The sequence below is a fragment of the Necator americanus genome, chromosome II (assembly GCF_031761385.1).
Source record: "Necator americanus strain Aroian chromosome II, whole genome shotgun sequence".
Classification (NCBI taxonomy): domain Eukaryota; kingdom Metazoa; phylum Nematoda; class Chromadorea; order Rhabditida; family Ancylostomatidae; genus Necator; species Necator americanus.
The window spans coordinates 30,960,812-30,972,578 of NC_087372.1; the positions used below are offsets into that span (position 1 = coordinate 30,960,812).

Consider the following 11,767-nt stretch of genomic DNA (forward strand, 5'->3'; position numbering starts at 1 on the left):
TTGGAGGTAATTCGCAAACTCCATCCGGTGAAGCACATTTCTGGAAGGACATTTACACATTAGCTAGCACAAAGTCTAATTTGTGCAAGTATCCTGTGAAGGCGTCACTGGGTCGAAAATATCCAGGTGGGGGTGGTTTCCTCTGGTTCCAGGCGTATCACGCCACTTGGCCATCTAGTCGATCCGATTGCGGTTCAAGATCCGATGATGAACAAGTCTGAACCATAACGCAGTACCCGAAGAAGCTTAACATTATAATTAGTGACACACACTACACTGACTATTACGAGCAGCCTGAAATCATGTTTTAAAAAAACGTTCGTTGAATAATTTTATATACTTCTAAGAAGCTCGTTGATTGAGCCCTGAACTGAATCTGCCCCAAAGTACTGGACTGTTCATCCTATCATTTCATTCAAAGTATTGACATTTTCCCCGCTTACAATATAACTACATTATGTAATTGCGAAGCCTAAACCACCCAATAAAACACTGGTATAGATAATTTCCTGTTCGACACAGAGCCCACACTGCACTGCCGAAGGTCACTCAGACAACCTAGGGTTACCATAGAACAGTCGCTCTGCACGTTCCCAAACGTTCACCTCGTATGTACATGTTTCGTAATCAATAGGCACTACTAAAGTTCTCGAAATTCAAAACTCCACTTTATTTCTATTCCATAAAATTCAATGCCTTAAAGCAATTAGCAAAATACAGCACCTTTCAGTCGATCCCTATATATTTACACTGGAAATCCATTTTCTAAGAAATCATCATTAAAATGTCAAAAAAAAGACCCGGGAGTTGTTAGATTTTACTAACAGGAAGAGAAAGGACATTAGGTAATGCTCCTTAACACATGTGAAATCCAGCCTTTCCCGCAATATCGCTCGGATAACTCCCGCAGATGTCGTCTACGGGTATGGGATGCAGCAAGAGGGAAGAAGAGTATTGCCATTTCCGTTACCAATCATTCACGCATATTGTTATTATTATTGTTATATTTTTAAGTGAATTCAGAGATATTTAACACAATCGGCAACGTTCCTATTCACAAACTTCAAGTACTACCTGTCCCGCCGTGGACAAAAGTGCATATTTATAGAATGAGATATAGAATTGGATATGTGTACCAAGTACCAAAACATACTCATCTATAGAGCACTGAAATAAAAATATTATTGAAACATTTTGTTTTGTAGGAGAATAGTCTCAGGTTCAGCATATTCCCTACTAATATTTTGAAATGAAACTAAGCTGGTGATCAGTAAATACTGGGTTTTCTGACTAAGCAGTTCCAGAATAGGATTTGGATTATATAACTTCAACAGAAAGTGCTCTCATCTCTCTAACACGTTCTTCATTCGATTCTAAACGTTCTAAACGTTCTTGTTGATGACTCATTTGTAGCTTCACAAATCATTATCTGAGGGCAGATCGGTGCTCCCGAACCATAACACCGAGCTCAGCTCGCCCACATTCTTCTGTTTGAAAAGGTCAGAGCTCTAAGCTGTTCCAGTCCTTTTCTTTCCTTTTAGCCTTGCAGTTGTATTCTTGCGTTGTCTTTTCATTGCCTTTTTTACCACTCGTTTTATTCCCCAAGTTTGATTTCTTTTGAGTTTGTTGATAAAGAAGTGGTCCGCGACGTCGATCAAACATGGAGCAGAAGACCAGCGTAGAATCAAGAGTGGCTCACTGAATCTCTTACATAGTGCATCGCTTCTAGTGGACACGGATCGAGAAAAAAAGGTGAGTTCATTATTACTGCATGCTATGCTGTTTGATTCTCAATTCCCGTCAGTTGCATATTCGTACGGCTAGTTCAGCACCATGATGACAACTCTATCCAAACGTCAAGAATTAATCGCGACGATAGCTATGGAGCCCCCAGTCGCAGTCGAGGACCGAAGGATGTACTCTAGGACGCAGCGGCTGAGGATTCCGGACTGCGAAGGCAACGTTGGAATCAGAGGTCTTTAACGTCGACAGGGTGCTGGAAGAGTACAATTACGCTGCAGGTAACCTGGATCCTGAAAAACCATCAATTCGTCACAAGATGATCTCTGATGTGGAAACTGCATCCCTTCTAGACAGAGCACGCATAGTTTTCATGACGATGGATCGACTTCAGCAGAAAATCGAGGACTCAATCGAGACCAGCTGCAATAACAGCGACTTTTTTGAGATACGTTTATGGGATAATGGGATACGTTCTGAGGCGCCTTTGATCGCTCTTTACATCCACAAAAGATTGACGATTTGTATAAAATGAATTATCCTCCAGATTTCCTTCAAGGTGAGCCTAAGGGAGTTTCAAAAAAAAAGTTTCAAACAATGTGAGGTCTCGTCTCATTCGAACTTCTAAATGGTTTTGCCTCCTTCCTAAGATGGCCGAAAACAGCAAAATTTTCCGACACAGGCTGAGAGAAGTTGATCTACCCCAGCTTTTCCATCTTGAAACCCCGTGAACCTTTTTCCCTAGTTTCAGCAAAAAAAAAACAAAAAAAAAACACAGTGTTTGCAAAGCAATCCTAAGTTAAATCGTCTTTCCCCTACCTTTACGATCTTCGGACCGTTTCTTCTGAATTCGCCTTTATTCGTTTGTTTTACTGTTTTACGTTCATCAGTGTCATTATTTCATTAGTTGTCCCGCTAGGAGCTAGATTCTATTTCCTTTACTTATACTTCTGAATTAAAGTGCCCGCTTTTTACTTTCGTTCGTTCCTCCATTGCTCAGCTTCGCATTTTTCATGCTTCTCGAACTTCTCATTTTTCTCGAATTCATTTCACTTTGTAGAATTTTTGTTTCATTGCTTTGCTTCATTTGCTTTATTGTAGCTTTAAAGGCATCACCCCACGAATCTGAGGCGGTGCAGATCTCAGGTGGAGTATTCGTATAAAGGATGGGAGACTACGAAGAGGAGGGTGATTCCGTCCATTTCTTCCTAATTGCCGTAAAAAACGGCTCGGAAGATACGGCTTCATTCGTTTTGGCGCACCATTTTGTACAAGAGGTTCGATTGGAGCGCGCCAGTCCTGTGCGGCGCCGCATCTTCCGGCCCGTTTTTTACGGCAATTAGCAATAAATGAACGGAATCACCTCCCTCTCCGTAGTCTCCCATCCCGTATACGAATACTCCACCTGAAGTCTGCACCACCTCAGATTCGTGGGGTGATGCCTTTAATTACCAGAGTATGAAATCGCTCGCTTACCACGTCATATGAGCAATAAATAAATTACCGCGTGGTAGTGTTCTTTAAATTTCATGGTGCATCTGAGAGCCGATAGGATCGCAAAGATTGACTGCGATTGCGAGCCGCAGATGCGTGAGACAGCAAACGGAGGAAGTTGAAATAACAGTACGAGAACCGCTGTATCACTTGTTTGGAGCTGAGGTGTTTGTTCAACGAGGCATACCTCAAGTAGTGGATTAAATGCTTCCATTCTGGGCAAATGGTTCACCACTCTGCAATCTGTGATTGGCCACATCAAGCCCAGAAAATCCAAGCCAAGAACGAGGAGGCCACCAGAGAGCTGATAACGACAAAGCAGAAGGTGAGATCGATCAAGAAGCAACTGAGAACTAGCCAATAAGGCTGATCCCCAATTTCCCAACCGGAGTACCGCAATATGCGAGTATCAATGCGACCAACTATGCGAGCAACTTTGCCATGAGCAGAGCAAAGGAACTCCCAGGAAGGCAAGATTTTGATAATAGATAGCGATAATTCAACAACAAAAGAAGGGAATGTACGCTTCGTTCGTTCTTTCATTCCTTATCTTCGATTTTCTCATTTTTCTCAGATTCATTTCAATTTGTAGAATTTTTATTTCTTTGCTTTAATTCATTTATTTTATTGTGATTTTATATTTTGTTTTTATTTTTTTTGATTTATTTAATTACGTAAGTTTGAGGTTGCTCGCTTACCACGTCAAAGGAGCAATAAATAATTCACCGCGTGGCAGCATCTTTTATGATTTGTTTTCTGTATTTGTTTGCATTCATCCTTGCCGCATCCTTTTGGTGGGCCACTGATCAAAATAAATAAATAAATAAAAACAGACGAACTACACTTTTAACATAAGGTGTGACTCGCGGGTGCATTATTAATTCAGTGTACATGTTCGTTGAACTTGCCCTACTGCATGTTGGACGTGGACTGCCTTTTGTGAACCTCGTGGGATAAAACCACCATAGCAGCGCTGTGCCTGTGTGCGATTTGAACGAACATCAAATTTCAAGCCTTTATTGTTTTTCCTTCTCTCAGAATTTTCATCACATCATATGACATCAAAAAAAATTTAAAAAAAACATTAAAAATAAAAACCCCAACAGTATTTCTTAGATCGAGATGATTTTTTGAAGGTCTTTGCTGAGAATCTCAACTCCAAAATTCTAAATCTCAGCGTATTGCGGCACTCTTAGTCCCGGCAGACAAGATAGGTATTGCATCTTGTGTGTTTCGCAAAAATGCATTAAAAAAGATCAGATATCCGTTTAATTTGCATAAGTTGTCCAGACGGACGAATTTATTATGATTCCTGACAAGATTTGCAATGCCGTCAGACAAACGAACGTAAAGCTTCTACTCCCTAAACTGTTTGATCAAAATTCAAGCAACTAAGCCGTCATCGGCGGATTGACAACTGTTATTGAGCCCAACAATTTTCTAAATATTCCTAATTTCACAATTTTAAATTTTATAAAACAACAAGCTGCTCTCAAGGCAGCTCACAACAAGTGATGATTTTCCACGCTAGGCTCTCCAGTTGGACTTTCGAAATCGTTTATCTATAGCTTATGAGTTTACAACAAAATAATCACATCGTTGCTGCTGCAGATAGATAGTCAGATAAACACTAAAAACACTAATAACAATATAAGACAATTCACAGATTCGGAAAAAGAAGAGTTTCAATGTGTTTGGTGGTCAAGTCATCTTCTGTGCCATTTGTGGTCCATGTGTAGAATGCTTTGAATTCAAATTCGATTTTACCAATCAGCTGAAATATAGGCTGATGTGACACAACTCTTATCGTTTCTAAATACTCCTATTGTTTCGCTGCAATTGGACGCTTAAGAAGGGAGCAAGCGATTACAAGTGATTAGTTGTGTTTATTTTAACATATGTCTATGGCTAAGTGAGCAAAGTTTCCTCTCGCTGTTAGGAAGTCGAGATGTGACATGACTGACAAATGGCAACAGCAAAAGCTCCTTCAAAATTGTGATAGGAACGTCTGGAGCTAAAAGAGAAGTGGAGAACAGGAGGTCGAAGAACCCCGTATGATAAACAAAAAGAAAAAAGATAATCAGGAACGCACAGTACAATCAACCACAGTGTGTTGGACTCTTTTGGATCTTTGATGTATGACATGAAGCACTTCTTCCGGTAGATGGTAAAACAAGAAGAAGAGAGTATTGAACAGGCTAAAGAAGGAAGGTTCCAGTGAAGCTTGTTGGTTCAGCAAAGACAAAACATGCCTTTGTGACCAAAAAACAAAAAAAAAGAAGAAAAAAGAAGAAAACACAAACCAAAATTTTGAGAGAAAAGATGCGTCAAAAATGACATAGGACGAAATCGGATTGACAGGATTGTTGCGAAATCTGATTGAGCGTATACGTACACAGATTGATAAAAGACGAAACCGCTATTCAAAGTCTTCCATTCTCTAACTTTTTTTCTCAAGTTGGAGTTTTCATATTATTGACCGTAAGACAACAACCCTCAAGCAATTTGCCAATCCTCTCTTCCCAGAAAAAATGGAACTGGTACTTGAAGAAATCGCTTCTGCACCTTCCTGAGTTCGTTTTCAATTTTTTTTTCAAATTCTTGAATGTAAAGAATTTCTTTTTATTCAGGAAGCGCTGGAGGCTGAATAGCCGGTAGCCGAAGTATGCAAGTTCAGGGCTACACGCAGGCTGTGGAATTACCAGCCATCCGTAGCTCTCCAGATAGAGTTGTCGTTTATAGTTTTGACGTTGTAGTGGGGATTCATCTCGGCCTTCGCCCTGCTGTACACAAATCTGGAACTTTAGCATGTGCAGTTGAAGAACGTGGATTGGAGAATTAATAAACTGTCCTTTGGGAAAAGTTCCCAGATCTCCTTGTCAGTCTTAGTTTACTAGCAGCGGACAAATATCTTTCCGGACTGGAGGTTGCACTGATATACGGGAGGATCCGCCTTCACCCCGTTCAGTAGCTTTTCGATGTCTACCAGCGGACATCGACAACACCTCGATCAGTCAGAATCGTTCAGCAAATAGTCACTATTCCCGAATTTGGTGCACACGTTTTCCTACGCGTCCTGCAAGTTATGACAGCCCCGCCGTATATTTGAGCTAACTTGGCGTGGGTCAGGATTGTCTTCAAGCTAGGATTTTGTTAAAGAACGAGGGTGTGACAAAGGTGGGTCTAGTCGCAGTGGAGCTTTTGAGCCATAGTAACATGCAGGGAACAAATAGTTGTGTGGCAGAGAGTGTGACGAAAGTCGAAAAGGTGCGCTCACAGAACCCTCTGAACCCTAATACGCATGAACATAAGCGCGAAAAAGGTGTCATCAAAAATATTGAGAGAAGCTGCTGCGGTGGCTTAAAACCTTCCCTTTTTCGTGTCTTTAAAAAGGGTCGTTCCGTTAGTGACTATAGAAGATAAACTAGGAACTGAATTAAAGTGCAGCAAGTGGTTGGGGTTCCTATTCTATCTCCGGAAAACAATACCACCGACATAGTTCTCCGCTGCTCTCGAGAGAATCCCAGAAAAATACGCCAGTGCTATACTCGCAGTCATTTTCTGCTGCCATATTCTGGAATTATTCCTACATTTACCTGGTAAATAATGCTAGTAATATATTATTCTATCCGGAACGTTACATTATTGTTTGGCTGATGAGAAACTCTTTAAAAATCTTGAAAAGCATAGAAGTGACCAAAATTTTATGTAATGTATTACTAAGTATAAGTATTACTAAAAATTCTCAATGCCAAAGTTGGAGGATAAGAAAGAAAATGCTAAAGCTCTCGTCACTAACTTTTTGATCGTTGGAGTAGTCCGCCTTTGTCGTGTACGGTGGAGGTGGTGTTCGTGCTATCGACCGCGTTCGTGGAACTGATTGTCCTCGCGAAGGCGGTTGTTTAGACGTTGATTGATCCGCTGACGATGGTTTTGGTTTGGACGGTGGTCGGTCTGCTGATGCTAGCCTTGCTTTGAGCATCTGTTCTGCTGATGTTGGTTTTGGTGCTGTAAACAGTTCAAGAATACGAACAGGTCCCTTCGTTAAAGGCATCACTCCACGAATCTGAGGTGGTACGGATTTCAGGTGGAGTATTCGCATATGGGATCGTAGATTAAGGAGAGAGGGTGATTCCGTCCATTTCTTCCTAACTGCCGTAAAAAAAGGAAGATATGGCTTCGAGCGGTTCCGGCGCGCTATTTTCTACAAGAAGTTCAATTGGAGAGCGCCAGCGTTGTGCACGGGCCGCATCTTCCGGGCCGTTTTTTACGGAGATTAGGAAGAAATGGACGGAATCACCCTCCTCCATAATCTACTATCCTGTATAAGAATACTCTACCTGAAATCCGTACCACTTGAGATTCGTGGGGTGATGCCTTTAAGCCCAATTGATAATTCACACATTTATGCGAGAGAACGATAGGACCCTGGAAATTATTCAAGAACTTTGAGATTTCTCCTCATTGCTTTCGATCAATAAATATATAAATCAAGCACATTTTCCTACATCATTGTTCGCGTGATAGAAATTCATGTCGGATGCAATGTAGCACTTTTCTAACGTCATTCAAAACTCAGTTCCTCAAAAATAATAAAAGAATGTTTCCAAAGGGGTTTTATGGAAGGCTTAAAATTATGGTACCCAGTGATAATATTCCGAACCTCGGCTTATTTTCACCAACTCGTTCACTTCTTTATAACTGCAGGTTAACTTCTTCTTCTCGCTTTATAACTTCACTTCTTTATAACTTTATAACTTCTTTATAACTTTTTGAGAGAAAGAAACGCTCTTGTCAGACGCACTTTGCATTTCAAATTCTATAATGTCGATTGAAACGTGGTCCAAAGAAGTCTATTCAAAGACACAAGGCGTCAAGGAGGGTGAAAATGACCTGATTGATTAATTCCAAAGCATAGATCAGATACTGCTGATCGATCGGCTTCCTCCAGCACTGCTACTGCCCTGTCATAGTTTTTCTGAATGAGCGCTTCTCTCTAGACGTGTTTTTTTTTGCACAGCCAACACGTGAAACGCTATTCTTGCTTCTTTTCTCCGGAGAAAAAACTGTACTATCGATAAAAATATAGAATTTTAGCGTTATATAATCGGTTGGGAACGTTTTTTTTTTTCAAAAGTGAAAATCTACACTACTTAGAAGTCGATGAACCACGTACCTCGGTTGCTTTTCTTGGAGGATTCAACCTTGACAGATACACCTAGGCTTAGTACCACATGTTAGAATTTAAAAGATCAACAAAAGTGGGGTTTCTATGTCCCCTCCACCCCCTCCCCCTTAAATTTTGTCTCTCATTCTTATCCATTTACCGTTCTAAGTGTTACTTTTTGCCACGGATCCGAGGATCCTGCATCTAGTTTTCTTTTCATTCTCCCAAATTGTTCTTGTTCATACCGTATCCTGCTAACGTGTTGCATTAAAAAAAGACTTACTTGACTTTCTCGAAGAGGGAGTGCGGGAAGGAGTACGGATCAAAGGTGGAGCACGTTTCGTGGATATAGAAGCAACACTCTACCAAATAATTCAAATAATGGATTGTTTTGAGTGATAATAATTGATTTGATTGATTTGTTTTGAGTAGTTTAATACCTACGCTCTTTTCCTACTGGCGGTTTAAAACGAAATAAAGCACGGCGCAGTTACATAAGCGGCGGCTCTCGTAACGGTGTGCAGCTAAGAGCGGTTGTAATCGAGGTGGGGCTATCACGAATTGCAGCGATGAGTGGTGCTAGCAAGGGTCCCTAATCGATTTTAACCGCTACGCTCTACCGCACCGCCTACGCAACTACATCAAGCGGTCCTACATTTCGACTCGACTATATTTAAAATTAGCGAAGCAATTCACCGGCGTCGATACACTCTCAGCGTACTCGTTGTTGAAGCGATAGCGAGTTTGCGCTGTTCCGGCCGGAGCGGGTGGAGTACCCTCAAGTGTGGATACACGAGTCTGCAAAGAAGACTAAGATTTTCAGGAAGCGTTCGTGAATGCTTAAGATTAGGATTAATATGGTTCGTTTGTTGTGAAGCATTTAAATTGGAAGATTTTGGCATGATTTCAACGGGACCGGTTGAAAAATCTTGAAGCTGGAATTGGAACGCGGCAGTAGGAGAAATAACCTAATCTTTCTTAAGGGTCCTTCTGTATACTTTATGGCGAGATGCAGTGAAGCTAATGATTTTTTCCCTGAACGTCGTGCACGAGGAGCAGCCATCTAACTTATTTTACTCGAGATCCGTGATATTTATGGTTTCTAAATGAAAACGTATTACTTGAACATCAACGAAATAATTCCTGAGCATCCTTGGATAAGAAAAAAAAAATCACGTAGAAGAAATCACTTCAGGTTTCCATACTCGCAGACTCCAGGTGACCTTATTACTTTAATTTTTTGTTACTCTCCACAGGAGAAAGAAAAGGAAAACAAAAAAAAACAGTGTCGATTGTGTGAGAGGAAGTGAGGACATGTTTCAGCTACGGCAGTAGTCCATTGAGACCTTCACTGTTACTCCGTTTTCCCCGACCTCTTGTTGATTTTTACAAAGTCTGTCTTTTTTTTCTTGAAGATCATACTGTGCATCTTAACTTCAATAAAGGTGCCCCCAGTACTACACCATGACTTCGTACCCGGATTCAATGAGGCGCGTACGCCCCACTTTTCTAAAGGCGAATGTGAAGCAACTCTTTCCAGCTGCTCTGTTTTCTTGCTCCATGCTTCACACGTTGCCTTTGACTCCTCACTGCCATAAATTTTCTGGATAGACGCTTTTCCCTGGACGTATTTTTCTGTACAGCGACCAGCGACTAGCGTGAAATACCATTCTTGCTTGTCTTCGGGAAAGAAAACTGTACTTTCTATAAAAATATGGTATACTGACAAGGAAGCTATGATGTCAACTGTCCATTGAACGTCACGACTCCTAGCAGTTCTAACTTGGTCCAACTGCTTCTAGCCGAATGATGGCCCCCGTTCAACTTACTCCCAACTGTAGCTACAGGAATGTGCTATTATACATATTTATTAACAGAACATTATGCTCAGCCATTTTTCAAAGTAAAAACAATGATTTCAACGAGGTGACAGCAACACCGCGTTTATAACTGAGAGTAAGTTGATAAGTGGTCGTTAATCTAAAACAGTTAGAGTAGGCTATAATTGTAAACGTCGTGACTTTCATTGAGCAGTTGGACACCCTGGATACCCTGTCGCGAAATCGATGGGCCAGGAGCAAAATCTAGGAAAAGGGAAGTAAGCAGGACAGTGACCAAGAAATACCTTACATCACGAAAATAGTTAATAAAATTAGGTATTAATACGCTAATAATGATAATTAATAATAATTAATTAATTAGTTAAAATGGACATGCCTGTTCGAGATGTCACGCGACGGGACTCAATGACTCGCTGATAGAATTACGGATAGAATCTGTTGTCTTACACAATACAACATATTCTATGTGGATCTAGGTAGTTGTTGGATCCATAACTTTCAGTGACTATCATTCTATCAGATTGTTAACAAATCTACCCATAAAATACTACTTATTCCTACTATAATTTCAGTTCTTTTCTATCTCTTTTCTCTGTGTTCTTCAAGAAATTGTGGTATAATCACTCCAGCTTCATTTCTAGGGATTTAGTGGATTTTCGATCCTAACAGTCATTTTTTGGTTGCATTAAAAAATTTCACCAAAATTCGCTCACAAGAACTTTAAAATATTAGGCTTGGATTAGTAGAAACGTAGTAAGGAAAAGAGTTCAAGTGCAAAGGTATGAGATCACCTATGAAACCCTTAATTTTTATGTTATGAAGCAGTAAGCTTACATCTTCTTTGTAGTCCATCCAGGGCTCGTACAGTTGTTGTCCATCCCTACGTTTCTATAAAGAAGGTTAATCAGTTAGCTGATTTTTTAGACAGTAAATTTGTAACTCACAAGACTTGCCGAGGCTTTCTTCATTTTTGTGAATGAACTCGAAAATCACCATAGAATCGGTTACTAGGCTACTCGACAATTACTGCCGAAGGAAATCCACGGCGACATTAAAGAGGACAACATTAGTGGATAACTTCTCCAAGTACGCATATCGGAGTCATCCAAAAAACACCTAATTTTCCGTTTTGCAAAACCACAGAACATCTCTCAATACAACACTCGTCATCCAACTCAGGTTCACATCCTCTCTCACAGCTTGAATACCCTTAATATTTGTACATTGCTTTTTAAATCCACACACCCATTCGTGCACTGCTGAAAAACACGTGTTTTCCACCTTTTAGCATCTGATTGGCATCATGAGCGATTGCTGATGGTATCGACGCATGTGCTGACTACCACATAAAGCATTTCATAGTGTCTCACTACTATCCTTAAATGCAAATCCTGGCGAACGATGAATGTGGCTGCATCATAGTACGACTTAATTGACTTAAAGGCGAGCATGGGCGTGTTCATACTCAACTCCTCTAATGGTCCTAAAAGAACACGTGGAAAACTTCTGCGATACCTTACAAGGT

General features: G+C 40.6%; 2 protein-coding genes across 3 annotated transcripts; one reads left to right on the forward strand and one right to left on the reverse strand.

Annotated features, from left to right (window-relative positions):
- Positions 1-848: 848 nt before the first annotated feature.
- Positions 849-2,275, forward strand: RB195_020025 (uncharacterized protein; the record flags this gene model as incomplete). Of its 2 annotated transcripts, XM_064188140.1 has the most annotated exons (5): positions 849-923; positions 1,636-1,752; positions 1,830-1,916; positions 1,976-2,021; positions 2,094-2,275. In XM_064188140.1, the coding sequence occupies 5 exons, from the start codon at positions 849-851 to the stop codon at positions 2,273-2,275; spliced, it is 507 nt and encodes a 168-aa protein (XP_064044020.1). The 2 variants fall into 2 exon arrangements, with proteins under 2 accessions (XP_064044020.1, XP_064044021.1); XM_064188139.1 differs by lacking the exons at positions 849-923; positions 1,636-1,752; positions 1,976-2,021 and having other exon boundaries at positions 1,834-1,975; positions 2,022-2,275.
- Positions 2,276-4,894: 2,619 nt separating this feature from the next.
- Positions 4,895-11,210, reverse strand: RB195_020026 (uncharacterized protein; the record flags this gene model as incomplete). The annotated part of the gene is made up of 6 exons (XM_064188141.1): positions 4,895-5,008; positions 7,034-7,242; positions 8,685-8,763; positions 9,098-9,199; positions 11,077-11,130; positions 11,187-11,210. The coding sequence occupies 6 exons, from the start codon at positions 11,208-11,210 to the stop codon at positions 4,895-4,897; spliced, it is 582 nt and encodes a 193-aa protein (XP_064044022.1).
- Between the last annotated feature and the right edge of the window lie 557 nt (positions 11,211-11,767).